The sequence below is a fragment of the Meles meles genome, chromosome 4 (genome assembly GCF_922984935.1).
Source record: "Meles meles chromosome 4, mMelMel3.1 paternal haplotype, whole genome shotgun sequence".
In the NCBI taxonomy this organism is placed as follows: domain Eukaryota; kingdom Metazoa; phylum Chordata; class Mammalia; order Carnivora; family Mustelidae; genus Meles; species Meles meles.
This window is the reverse complement of record NC_060069.1, coordinates 68,234,386-68,248,719: the sequence shown is the minus strand read 5'-3', so window position 1 is coordinate 68,248,719 and position 14,334 is coordinate 68,234,386. Positions and strand designations below refer to the sequence as shown.

The following is a 14,334-nucleotide window of genomic DNA, read 5'->3' as shown; positions in this document are numbered from 1 at the left end:
TATTGGCATAATAATAAAGCCCCTGATTTATGGTCTCTTTTCATTAAACCATTTATTCTCCCTGTACCCTATCTGCCATCAATACTAAGGAAGGTCCCTTCTGATGGAAGAAGATGCAGAAGTCCTTCCAGAGAGGAGAAGGAGTCTGGGAGAGGGAATGGGTTACAAAACATCATGGCAACAAGGATGTAGGCTCTCTCCTGAACCAGGTAAGTTTGGAATGAGTTCCAGGACAGAAATTCCTATTTCCCCATTTCTTAAGGTTGGGAGATCATGAACAAAATTTAGATGAATCATAGAAAATAGAGAAATTACATTTTCTTTTCACCCCGAGTAGCAGTGAGTTAAATTTGCAATCTGCTCATAATCATCAGCTGCTAGCCAGTGGGGCTCAACTCATCACATCAAACCACTGAAAGTTAATTTTGAATGAGGGAGTACTGAAAGGAGGACCTTTCCATTACTGAGCATGTACTCTGCGCCAGGCACGTAGAAAGTGCTTCACAGAAATTATTTAATTCTTAAATAGTTTTTTGAGGTAGATATCCAACCCATTCCAGATATAAGAAAGCTGAGGCTAAGGAAGTTTAAATAATTGTCCATGGTCACAAGACTAGTTAGACGGGGGGGGGGGGGGGGGGGGGGGGGGGCGGTGGCTAGAATGTGAACTAACACTTGGCCACTTATGTGGTGTTTCTCCTCAGCTACAGAAAGGGTGGGCCAGGGGGCATCAGCTGACCCTGATTTTCTACAGAGGGATCAGAGAGAGGACATTTGACATGAACTGTGTTGTTTTTACAGACATCTTTGCAGAGATATAAATGATCAAAATATGTCACTGAAATAAGAAACTTCAGACCAAAAGAATATTAAAAAATCTGAATGGCATCTGAAACCAGCAAGGATTGTATAAAGAGTTGGGTTAATAGCATGACAAATTTTATCCTACATTCTATGTTCAGTATATAAATTAACTTAATTGAGGTCCTAGTTCTATTTAAACCATTGCTTTTAGTTTAAAAATCTTGTTTTGATCCATTTTTTAAGATGGGAATGGAAAAATAGAAGAGATTATTTTGGGATCGGAAAATAATCATTATCTACCCCAACTCCTCAATTTTACAGACAATTAGCAGACTGAGAGTAAGCAAATTTGACAAACTATCTCCATTTAAATTCCATGAAAGCAGGTGTCTTTCTGGCCAGCATTGTTCCCAACTCTGTCCTGGGGCTCACTACAGTGCTAGTAGGTACAGGCTGCGTAGTTTTTAGAAGTTTTGCAAGTGCTAGCATGGCATTCCATCATCCAGGTGCTCTCATTCACGAGCACCTGGGGGGCGGGGATAACTCAGGGAGTTTGCCCTTGACACTTCAGAGCCGCTTCCAGTGAAACACTGACCATACCCAGGGCTTGCACATCATCCGTGGTAAGTCTGCAACTTCCCAGCCTCAGGATTTTTAACTTGCTGAGGAGATGCAGGTGCTGGGTGATGGAATGGAGGTTTCCGCCTACAGAATCATTCCAGGAAATATCCAGTTTTTCCAAGTCTGGGAGAAGAGGCAGCAAAGCAACTGGAAACAAACAAGAGGATATACAGATTTGCGTATGTAATTGCACAAAGGAGCGGTGGCCATACTGGCTTTCAGCAAAGCAGGGGTCCCTCAGCCATGCAATTGGGATTATCCTATTTCCTAGGATAATAGGAAATATCCTATTTCCTAGGATATTTCCTATTTCTGCCAAATAAATGCACTTCAAAAATGTAGCAGTATCTCCATAAGATTTCATAGGAGCTCCTTTATTGTAGCAGAAATGGTAGTTCTACTGTTACTACCACTGCCACTGTGATATGTATACTAGTCCTTTATTTTGCAAAATTAATTCCTCACCCCTTCATCCTTGGGCTGAAAGCTGGAGGACTGCTCTGTTGGCCAGGATTGCCGAGACTGGGGGTACATGTTACCCCTTCTCTTAGATCATGATTTCCTGGGTATCACCACCTTAGAAAGCTCCCATTATATTTAAATAGACCAACATGCGGAGGTTTAGACATGCACAAAGCCTAACCGGAACCTTCTCTGAGTATCTGCCATTGCCCATTAACAGTGACCTTACTGTCTGTCATAAAGATTCGCTAAGGCTGTCTTTATGTCCTGAAGCAATGAGACTCAAGAATAGAAATGCCAACCTGGAGCGGTTAAAGAATCTTCGAATATTTGCTTTTAAATACCTATCTTGAAGGTTCAGGACAGCAGTCAGAAGTAGCAAGCCGAGCTCTTACAGGTTTAGGCACAGCATTGTCCACAATATTCTGAGCCAGGCTTAGGAGTGAAATTTGTTTTTGCTTTTTGTTTTTCTACTAGCCTTCAATTTCAACTTGTTCACCAAAATCCTAACTTTATGGAGCAGAGAAGTCTATTGAACACACGAAGAAGGAAAAAAAACTAAAAACAAGATTGCTGGGGCCCACTCTCCGAGACTCCAGGTCAGTGGTCTGGGTTGAACTCAAGTGAACACAAACTCTGCTAGTGATTCTGACACACGGGCATCTGGAAACACAGACACAGGTAGGGTTCTCGCTGAAGAGAATGTCCAAAATATAATGGCATGGATTTTTGTTAAAATGGTCAAGGACCCCTCACTCACGATTCAGTTCTTTTGATACCTCTGTGCTGGGAGACACAACTAGTTTGAGGGAAGGCTGGACTTAAGGTCTCTGAGAAAAAGGGAAAAGAAAGGTGGTCAGAGTTGTGCGGGGAGGGGCCCCTTCGCAACCAGACAGCTGCTTGCGTGTGGCAGGTGCTGCTCACGCTGCTGAGCACGCAGGTTGTGAGCAATGACTGCTGGCGGCTCCTCTCTCACCCCACAGGTAACTGAGCACAACACCGCTTTACGCACCGCAGGGCTCGGGCTTCACGGGCGGCCTGTGCGAGTTTATATGTCATGGTGTGGGCAAGACAAATGTTTTTCAGGGAGTAAGGGGCCATCAGTAGGGGAGGTGAAATGCTCAGGGAGAACTAACAGACAAAGAAATCTTCCTCCTACGCTCGGCTCAAATCTTTGGAGCTTGAGGAAGGATCAATTAACTTGTTTAAGAAAAAAAATAGTGGTGCAGCTGCTATTCCCGAGTTGTCCCTGAGACCCAGGGTTGCCAGGTGAGTAATGAGCGTGTTTGCCCGCCCATGGCAACCCGAGGGCCCCGTGGCCGTCCGTGCGCGCCGGCTGCTACAGACCCGCTTCCCTCACGTGGGCCGCCGTCAGCCTGCAGTTGTTCAGATCTAGACACTTGTCCTCGGCCGTCCTGCCCAGCTTCTGCAGGAACTGCTCCTTTTCCTCCATGCTGGGTCTCCATTCCATTTCTGAAGTGAGAGGCTGAGCTACATGGCGAGAATAAAGAAAAACGTGCCGTGAGTGAGACCGTGCTAAAGATGCACAGTGATGGCAGTAAGACAAGTCAACGGACTAACAACAGTCGTGAGCAAACCTCCGCCATAAGGGGAAGCGCTTAGCGGAGACAGAACTTCCACTGTCCCGCCTCCAGGTGCTGGACACTGATCCCTGCAGTGACCCTCTTCCGGCAAGGAAACTGAGGACTCAGGGGCTTTTACTTCACGGCCTGACAGGGGCTTGTCAGCACGTAGACACGGTTGTCTTCCTGGGAGAAGTGGCGAACTTGTTAGCCCAGACTTTAAGCTAAATGCTGCTGAGGGACGCGCAGCCTGCTGCACGCTGGGGGGCAGTTCGGGTATTTGACCAAACTGGTGAGGAAAGGGAAGCATTGCAGTCACCTGCCCTCACCGCCCTGGAGCTTCATTGGCTACGGGAGCCAATGAAACGCGGCTCCTAGACCATTCAACTGACAGATCCAGAGGGCGGAGTGGCTGGGAGAGCTTTTCTCCACCCCTGCCAGAGAATACACCCAGAAAGCCTCATTTGTCCTTCTTGCTGTGAGAGACGACTTAAGTGGCCCCCTCCTCAAGTTCCTCTGTACGAATGCTGGGCTAATGCGAACATTAAGCTAAGAAAAGCTTTAGGTTCATTGAACACCTATTATGTCCAGTAGGTGTCAGCATTTAAGACACATATAAAACACATCATACTTTTGTAAGGAAAAACAAATATGCGGGTACTGACTGTACCCGCATATTTGTTGTAGATGAAAATGTACAATTTTAAAACATAAAAAGAGTACACTGGAATCCACAATGAAAGTGTAAATTCCAAATATGCAGTGATACTCTTCTAACCCTTATGAAGGATAAAACCACATAGCTAAAGAGAAATATTGGTACCAGTGAAAATTGATAGTAGGATTTCAGTAGTCATCAGCCTAGACTTACATATTAGGAAAGGAACACAAACTCTACTTCTCCTCTGCAGTGTGTTTGCTGGCTGGCTATGATTTTTTTTATTAACACATAATGTATTATTTGTTTCAGGGGTACAGGTCTGTGAATCATCAGTCTTAACAATTTACAGCATTCACCATAGTACATACCCTCCCCAATGTCCCTCATTCACTGGCTGGCTTTTTTTCTTCTTTTTAAAAGGCAACTTGAATTTTATTTATTTATTTTTATTAACATATAAGGTATTATTTGCTTCAGGGGTACAGGTCTGTGAATCATCAGGCTTACACAATTCACAGCACTCACCATAGTACATACCTTCCCCAACGTCCATCATCCAGCCACTCTATCCCCCCTCCACTCTCCAGCAACCCTATATATGTTTTGTGAGATTAAGAGTTTCTTATGGTTTGTCTCACTCCCAATCCCATCTTGTTTCATTTTTTCCCTCCTTACCCCCCAAGACCCCTTGCCTGCCTCTCAAATTCCTCATATCAGGGAGATCATATGATAATTGTCTTTTTCTGACTTATTTTGCTTAACCTGATACCCTCTAGTTCCATCCACATCGTTGCAAATGGCAAGATTTCATTTCTTTTGATGACTGCATAGTATTCCATTGTGTATATATACCACCTCTCCTTTATCCATTCATCTGTGATGGACATCTAGGTGCTTTCCTTAGTTTGGCTATTGTGGACATTGCTATTATAAACATTTGGGTGCACGTGACCCTTCGGATCACTACATTTGTATCTTTAGGGTAAATACCCAGTAGTGCAATTCCTGGGTCATAGGGTAGCTCTATTTTCAACTTTTTGAGGAACCTCCATGCTGTTTTCCAGAGTGGTTGTACCAGCTTGCATTCGCACCAACAGTGTAGGAAGGTTCCCCTTCCTCTGCATCCTCGCCAACATCTGTCGTTTCCTGACTTGCTAATTTTAGCCATTCTGACTGGTGTGAGGTGGTATCTCACTGTGGTTCTGATTTGTATTTCCCTGATGCCGAGTGACGTTGAGCACTTTTTCATGTGTCTGTTGGCCATTTGGATGTCTTCCTTTCATAAATGTCTGTTCATGTCTTCTGCCCTTTTCTTGACTGGATTATTTGTTCTTTGGGTGTTGAGTTTGATAAGTTCTTTATAGATTTTGGATACTAGCCTTTTATCTGATATGTCATATGTAAATATCTTCTCCCATTCTGTCAGTTGTCGTTTGATATTGTTGACTGTTTCTTTTGCTGTGCAAAAGCTTTTGATCTTGATGAAGTCCCAATAGTTCATTTTTGTCTTTGCTTCCCTTGCCTTTGGCGATGTTTCTAGGAAGAAGTTGCTGTGGCTGAGGTGGAAGAGGTCACTGCCTGTGTTCTCCTCAAGGATTCTGATGGATTCCTTTCTCACATTGAGGTCCTTCATCTATTTTGAGTCTATTTTGTGTGTGGTATAAGGAAATGGTCCAGTTTCATTCTTCTGCATGTGGCTATCCAATTTTCCCAACACCATTTGCTGAAAAGACTGTCTTTCTTCCACTGGACATTCTTTCCTGCTTTGTCGAAGATTAGTTGACCATAGAGTTGAGACTCCATTTCTGGGCTCTCTATTCTGTTCTACTATGTGTCTATTTGTCAGTTTTTGTGCCAGTACCATGCTGTCTTGATTATCACAGCTTTGTAATAGAGCTTGAAGTCTGGAATCATGATGCTGTCAACTTTCGTTTTCTTTTTCAACATTCCTCTGACTATTTGGGGTCTTTTCTGGTTCCATACAAATTTTAGGATTATTTATTCCATTTCTTTGAAAAAAAAGTTGGTGGTATTTTGATAGGGATTGTGTTAATGTGTAGATTGCTTTAGGTAGCATAGACATTTTCTCAATATCTTTCTTCTAATCCATGAGAATGGAATGATTTTCCATTTCTTTGTGTCTCTCTCAATTTCTTTCGTGAGTACGTTATAGTTTCCTGAGTACAGATTCTTTGCCTCTTTGGTTAAGTTTATTTCTAGGTGTCTTATGGTTTTGGGTGCAATTGTAAATGCAATCAACTCTTTAGTTTCTCTTTCTTCTGTCTTGCTGGTGGTGCATAGAAATGCAACTGATTTTTTTTTTAAGATTTTGTTTATTCATTTGATAGAGAGAGCTCACAAATAGATAGAGAGGCAGGCAGAGAGAGAGGAGGGAAGCAGGCTCCCTGCTGAGCAGAGAGCCCGATGTTGGGCTCGATCCCAGGAACCTGGGATCATGACCTGAGCCAAAAGCAGAGGCTTTAACCCACTGAGCCACCCAGGCGCCCCTGTGCATTGATTTTATATCCTGACACTTTACTGAACTCCTATATGAGTTCTAGCAGTTTTGGAGTGGAGTTTTGGGTTTTCCACATAAAGTATCATATCATCTCCAAAGAGTGAGAATTTGACTTCTTCTTTGCCAAACTGGATGCTTTTTACTTCTCTTTGTTGTCTGATTGCTGAGGCTAGGACTTGTAATACTATGATAGAAAACCTGAACAGACCCATAACCAGGAAGCAGATTGAAGCAGTCATCAAAAATCCCCCAACAAACAAGAGTCCAGGGCCAGATGGCTTCCCAGGGGAATTCTACCAAATGTTTAAAGAAGAATTAATACCTATTCCCCTGAAACTGTTTCAAAAAATAGAAATGGAAGGAAAACTTCCAAACTCATTTTATGAGGCCAGTATTACCTTGATCCCAAACCCACACAAAGACCTCATCAAAAAGGAGAATTACAAACCAATATCCTTGATGAATACAGATGCAAAAATTCTCACCAAAATAACTAGCTAATAGGATCAGACAGTATATTAAAAGGATTATTCACCACGACTAATTCCTGGGTGTAAGGTTGGTTCAACATCCGCAAATCAATCAATGTGATACAATACATTAATACAAGAAAGAACAAGAACCACATGATATTTTCAATAGATGCTGAAATAGCATTTGACAAAGTACAGCATCCTTTCTTGATCAAAACTCTTCACAGTGTAGGGATAGAGGGGACATACCTCAATATCATCAAAGCCATCTATGAAAAATCCACAGCAAATATCATTTTCAATGGGGAAAAAGTGAGAACTTTTTTGCTAAGGTCAGGAACACGGCAGGGATGTCCACTATCACTGCTGGCTGGCTGTTTTGTTTTGTTTTTTTTTTTTAATATTTTACTTATTTGATAGAGAGAAATCACAACTAGGCAGAGAGGAGGAAACATGTTCCCTGCGGAGCAAAGAGCCTGATGTGAGGCTCAATCCCAGGACCCTGAGATCATGACCTGAGCCGAAGGCAGGGGCTTTAACCCACTGAGCCACCCAGGCGCCCCAGGCTGGCTGAGAACACCTATATGGCCTGCATATTTGCAGGGATGGTTGGTGTTGCTACATTCTGCCAATAGGAGGCAGCACCATCCACCATTTTACGTCTTCACTCTGGCCTTTCACTTGCATCATGCTTTGATTGGATAGATCGCATTTTATTTTGGGTAGGGTTGCCAGATTTAGGAAAAACGAAAACAGCCTTTCCAATAAAATTTAAACTTCAAGTAAACAAGGAATCATTGCTTAGTAAAGGTATGTCCTTTTGTATTGCATGTATTGCATGTATTCTAGCTGGCAATTCTAATTTGGGGTAGAGCAGAACAGAGTGGTGGGTGGGGGACTAACATTTATGTGCCAGTGGGTACAGGATGTTTTGTGTAAATTTCATTCAAGGAGTCACAATCACACTATTTCATAGGTTTGGAACCTGAGACACAGAGAGTCTGTCAATAGTAAGTAGCAAGTCAGAATTTGAACCCAGAACGGTCTGCTCCAAAGCCCATTATATGTATGTTTGTGTTAATGAGTTTCTGTGTTAAAAAAAATCTCTCTGTGTGCTACCTGATGCTTTCTGCCTTCTGTTTTTGAGCTTTTTATCTCCATAGGCTCAACATACAATCATGCTCAAATTCCAGCTTCACCAAAGCTTCTGTTTTCTCAAGCTACTATTTGGTCCATCATTAGGAAATGATTACTGTCAAATGTTTGGAAAGGGTGGTTTGTACTTGTGGTCCCACGTCACCCCCATTTGCCAATTAACCCTCTATGTTCTGGTGACCACAATCACCTATCTCAACAAATTGTTTCTCAAAGGTCACCAGCAGTGACCTACCAATTGACAGTTTCAGGAATCTCTTCTCATACCACATCCTATCTGGGCACTCGGTAATCCTGGATATGACTGGCAAGTCTAAGATAGCATGAATGGAAGACCTGGTTCAAATCATGGGTCCCTCAGGTGAGCAAGTCACTGAACTTCTCTGAGCCTCGGTTTACTCGTCTGGAAAGAGAGACTGTAATTCCTACCTGGTTCACTTCTCATTTACTGGGGCCTCCCAGGGAGATGGGGCTCCACAGTGCCTTTTATGTGAGAGGTATTCTATTAATATTTGTTGAATGCACAGATAATTGAATGAATGAATATTAGCTTTAAACTCCTTAATGACCAAAATAAGCCAATGCGATAAATCTTTATCAAACTCCCAAGTATAAATACGAATACCAGTTTGTGAGGTCCTTGGACACGTCCTTGCAGACCACATGTATCATTTTTTTAAAACATAAAACCATTTCCTTAAAGGATAGCATATGTCGCAGATTAAGACATAAAACAGTTGAGTCAGAATTGCTCCCCTTTGGCTGAGGTAGGATGACTGACATGCCATGAAGAGGACAAAGTTGTCATATGTGAGCAGTTCTGGTGGAATGATTCAGGGCCTTTTCCTGGCTGTTTTACTGCTGAACCAAGCTTTTGCCTTCTCCACGTGATCCTGTGAGCTAAGCAGTATCTTCACATTAAGTTCTTTCCGACCTCCATCTGTAAGCGTTGGTTTCTTGCTTATAAACAACCAAGAATTCCAGTGGTTTCATAAAACATGATTACACATTTGTAACATGTGTGGCACTGTACAGGGAACAAAGATAACAAGTTCCTGTTTTTAAGGAGCTACCTGTCTCATGGAAGAGACAAACACGAAAGCCATGCCCACCACACAGAGGAGACATGCAATGCTGGAGGTGCGTGGAGGGTACCTGGGAACACACAGTGTGAGAATAAGTACCTCAGGTCCCATGGACAGGTCTTGGCAAGCTTTCAAGAGGAAGGGATACATGAATTACACCTTAAGGGAGAGGGAGAGTCAGCCAGGTGGGTGGACATGAGGGAGGGATAAGTGGAGGAGGGGTGCAGATGGAGGATGGTGACACAAGGGAAGGTCTTTATAAGCCCAGGGAACCCCTTTGAAAGAATATGTATGGCCAGTTCAGGAAACTGCAAGTGAATCTCAATGTCAGGAGTAGAGGATGAACACGAGGTTGGGGGAAGGCAGAGGACACGAAGAGAGGTCCATCTGATCATAAACACCCTGAAGACCATGCTTGGGAGTGTAGACTCTCTCCAAGGCAAGAGAGACTCAGGGAAAGATTTGAAGCAGGTGAAAGACATCAGGTCTGTGATTTAGAGAGAGAGCAAGCTGTGGCAGGGTAGAGGACAAGCTGGCCAGAAAGCTGGACCAGAAATAGGGAAACTAGTTAGGAAGCTGTCCCAGCAGTCTGGGCAAAAAACAGTGAAAGCCAGAACAGCAATAGAGAGGAGGAACCAGTTCTCAGAGCCATTTGAGGGCAGAATTGACATGACTCCAGAAGCCACTGAATTTTGGGAGAAATGGGAATGGAGAAGCCTTGCAAGGTTGAGTGGCCAGTGTTACACAGCCGGGATAACCAATGCCTGGCCTTGCACAGTCAATTTCATCCTGGTTGTGGCATTCATGCCTCCCGTTCCCAAAGTTTCATTTCCTACTTTAGAACAAGTATCAACAATTTTCTGATACAGGTTGTCCTTTTTTTTTTAAAGAAGACTTTAACTTCCTATTTTCAAAATATATTTAAATATACTTAACTTTCACATAAAATGATATTATTTTTGGTATTTGATGCAAATAACTGGACAGAATTAAAGGTAGGTATAAATGAAACAAGATTGACCTGGGTTGATCATTGATGGAGGGAAGTGATCATGGGGACTCCTTCGAGACTCCTTTTAGACTATTCGCTCTACTCTGTGTATGTTTGCATAAGAAGTTTAAGATGTTTAAAAAATACATTTAACCTAATAATATGCCAATGGTATTGTGTATGACATACAGCTTTAGGGAGAGATTTGGCACTATTTATTTTCATATTTCATAACCCTTGAATTTGTAATCTCTGTTCTAAGAATTTATATTTTTTAAAAAGGCTGAGGGGCACCTGGGTGGCTCAGTGGGTTAAGCCTCTGCCTTCAGCTCAGGTCATGATCTCAGGGTCCTGGGGAGCCTGCTCAGTGGGGAGCCTGCTTCCCCCTCTCCCTCTGCCTGCCTCTCTGCCTACTTGTGATCTCTCTCTCTGTCAAATAAAATCTTAAAGAAAAAAAAAAGGCTGAAATACAATGAAGCCAGGAACAAGCAAGAGGGAAAGATAAAAATAGTCACTGAAGGGCAAAAAAGGAACTTAAATAGTTATGGCATACGCGTGGAATAGCTGTTAAAGGCGGCATATGAACATCATTTTACACATTCTACCATGCTGGGGTTAAGCAATATAATCGTATGTTCCAGAAGTAGTATCACAGCTCCATGTAAGCTCAAGAGGGATTTGTAAGCTATTATAAGTGCAAAAGATGCCCGCTCTGGCCCCCAGGCACCTCCATGACTGCCCTCCTGCTCTTGTCCTCTCTCCTCACTCCACTTGCTTCGGCACCCCTGACCTTGGGCTCACTCTCAAGCATGCCAGGCCCAGTCCCATCTTGGGCCTTTGCATTTACAGTTCCCTTTGCCTGGGAACCTATTGCCACGTGACGTCCACGTCCTCCATTCTCCTTGGCTTACTTTTTCCAGATCTCTGCTCAAATGCCACCGAATCAGAGACTCTTCCCCCACAGTTCCATTTAGAGTAGGACCCCATCCATCCTTCTGTCTCCTTAGCCTGCCGTATTTTTCTTCCGGGCACTTATCACACTGAAATTGTGTGCATTCTGTTCTTTGTGTACACGAGGTCCTGTTTCTTGTGGCTGCATTTGTAACACAACAGTAGTTGTCATACAGAAGGTAGTGACTCCAGGTTTGTTGACTGCCTGACTGGCCATAAATGCATGCATATGAACAAAAGACTGAAAAGAATCTTGAAGAAAAAATCATTTGTGTTAGAATGAAAGGAAACAAGGTATTTTCTCTATACCTTCCCCTAGTGTTACTTTTGATCATTTAAAAGTCAAATTAGCAAAGCATTTAAAGCATTTAAGTCACGTAGTAAACGCTTAGAATAGAGACTCAGATTAGTTTTAGTTTAACCTGTAGGATCTCTTTAGGGGAAAGCATTATTCTAAAAAATAAAGGAATAAGAGCAGTCAGAAGTTTACCAGTATTTAAGGTGGCTGTTTTCTGTGCCTCGTTGCAGGGTTGGAAATCAGTTGTTTCAAGGTCATTGCTCTCTTTTCTGCTTTCAGGTTTGGAGGACATGAATTTTGAGCCCCTGAGGAATTTGTTGACAAATGAGGTCCGGGGTTTAGTTTCTCCATTTGAGGAATTCTTCTTCTGTGTTTGACTCATGGTCAAGTTGAAGGGGGCCTGTCTCAGTAAGACATCTTCCTGTTGTTTTCTGTTTCTAGGATTACTGAGAAGAAAAAGACTCTGTCAAGCCTGTGTGAAATCAGAATTTCCCTGCATGAGTTTTTATTTCCCCCTTTCCTTTGTTTTTATTACTGGTAATGTTTAACGTAAAAATAAGAATGACGTAACCCAGGATCCGGGAACCAACAGATGGTGGCAGATACAAATCTAAAGCAAACTTGGTTTTTAACTTTGCCCTATTTTATTATGTGAGATACGGGTCATTAAAAACCACTTGGCAAATGCATCAGATGTGTCAGTACATTTGGAATTTTAGCTGTCAATTACAGTTACCTTCTGAGGGATGACAGTAAAAGAGGCTTTAGCATACCTCTCAACTGTCTGACCCTTCACAGAACTGCTGCCCAGGAAGAGTTTGCCGTCAGTGAGCCCAGCCTCCCCTCTCCACATACTGCTGCTCTTTCTCCTGGCATCTTCCCTTTTTCCACTCCAGCCCCCCTCTGCTCCCCCACGGAAAACACATTGGCAATAAAACTTTCACTCACTCCATAAACAGAGCCTACTCTGGGTAAGATGTGGCTCTAGATGGGAGATTCGAGGAGGAGCGGGACGCAGCTCCTGTCTTTGATGGAGGCTTAACCTGTAAGTGAGAACACACTGGGGTAAGGGCTGCCAGGGAGGAGGGACCCAGGAAGTCAGGGAAGGTTCTGATGGACTGTGCCTGCCTCCTAGAACAGACTTGGAGCCTGGGTGTTTAGCCTGGGGAGTTAGCTAAAAAGAGGAGAAAGGGAAGACTGGCCCAGGCAGAAAAAAACAAACTCAGAAGGTCTCCAAAAATAAAGGCTGGGAAAAGCCTAGGGTTGGCTCCAGCAGTGGATTCTGATTTTCCTGGAGCAAAAGATGTGGGGATGGAGGTAAGGAGTGGGTCCAGTGTGATTTGAGGCTAAAGAGTCATAAGGATCAATCTATTGTCCCTCCTGGGATTTGCTTACATTTTAAGAGAGGGTTAAATACTTAAACTGCCAATGGAGTTTTAGATTTTGGGGGGCATTTAAAAAAATTTAAGTTCAATTAATTAACATATAGTATATTATTAGTTTTGTAGTTAAAGTTCAGTGATTCATCAGTCTTATACAACACCCGGTGCTCATTACAACCTGTGCCCTCCTTAATGTCCAACACCCAGTTACCCCATCCCCACCCCACTCCTGGAGATTTTAGATTTTGCTAATAAAATTTAGATCCTGTCCTTGGGACAGGACCTAATAGGTTTTTTGGGTTTTTTTTAAGATTTTATTATTTATTTGACAGAGAGAGAGAGACAGCAAGAGAGGGAATATAAGCAGGGGGAGTGGGAGAGAGAGAAGCAGGCTTCCTGCTAAGCAGGGAGCCCAATGTGGGGCTCCATATAAGGCTTCATGCAGGGCTCGATCCCAGGACCCTGGGACCATGACCCAAGCAGAAGGCAGATGCTTAACAACTGAGCCACCTAGGCACTCCCCTCATAGGTATTTTTGAAATTACAATGTTCATGGCTTCTCCCTATAAAATAGGTCTTTCTGTAATAGTATGTTCTAGAAGGACTCAAGAACATTTTGCACAGGGGCTCTGAAAAATGACCTTGGAGAGCCCACCTCCATGCTAGGGAAAATCAATATTCTATACACCTGGAGTACTAAAATTTTAGAAGTCACAATTGAGCATCTTTTTCTTTTTGCATTTTTCCTTTCAAATGAGAGCAGGGTGTAGCCCCAGGTTTACCCAGGAACAGACAGCAATGGAACCAAACGGTAGCCCCCTGCTGCAGGCCCACAGTTGACTAGCCTCAGTGGGTTGGGTGGGAAAGAAAAAATGACCTCTGGCCATGAACCCAGCCACAGCAAGCAGCCCTGGCTGTCCCATCCTGATTCCACCATCACCTCAGGGGCCCTTGTCCTTTGGCTGGTCCTCTGGCCTCCCCCTCCAAGATTTACCTCCATGGTCATTGTCATGCAATTGCAGCTTTTGGTGGACACAGAGCCCTTCTCTGGAGTGTCATCCCACTAAACGGTTTCACTTTTCCTCCCACTAAATGCACTGACTTCAATTCCCAAGTCTTAAGAAAACACTGCTGGATGGTGCTCCAGGATGTGGTAATTTACCCAAGTGAAACCCCACCCAGCTTAGGAGGCCCCTCCAGGTCCTCTGAGGAGGAGAGCACTTGTGAGCAGAATGGGAAGGGCGGGGTTGGGGTGGGGGAGGCAAGATACAACCCAGGATGCAGGATTCAGGACTCAGGGGACAGAAGAGGAAACAGAAGTTGGGGGGATGGGGGAGGGGAAGGCAGAAA

General features: G+C 43.5%; 1 protein-coding gene across 7 annotated transcripts in view; it reads right to left on the bottom strand.

Moving 5' to 3' along the window:
* LRRC31 (leucine rich repeat containing 31) overlaps positions 1-13,939 on the bottom strand; it is a 30,002-nt gene extending 16,063 nt beyond the window's left edge. For 4 of the 7 annotated variants that reach the window (XM_046003210.1, XM_046003212.1, XM_046003208.1 and 1 more), the window contains exons 1-3: positions 11,795-12,078; positions 3,235-3,378; positions 1,405-1,572 (exon numbers count right to left, since the gene is read on the bottom strand). In XM_046003210.1, the coding sequence (XP_045859166.1) occupies positions 1,405-1,572; positions 3,235-3,378; positions 11,795-11,984 (502 nt within the window). In that variant the 5' untranslated portion in view covers positions 11,985-12,078. Of the gene's footprint in view, positions 1-1,404; positions 1,573-3,234; positions 3,379-11,794; positions 12,079-13,924 lie in introns of those variants that run through there. The other 3 variants (XM_046003213.1, XM_046003211.1, XM_046003209.1) reach the window with 2 other exon arrangements.
* Between the last annotated feature and the right edge of the window lie 395 nt (positions 13,940-14,334).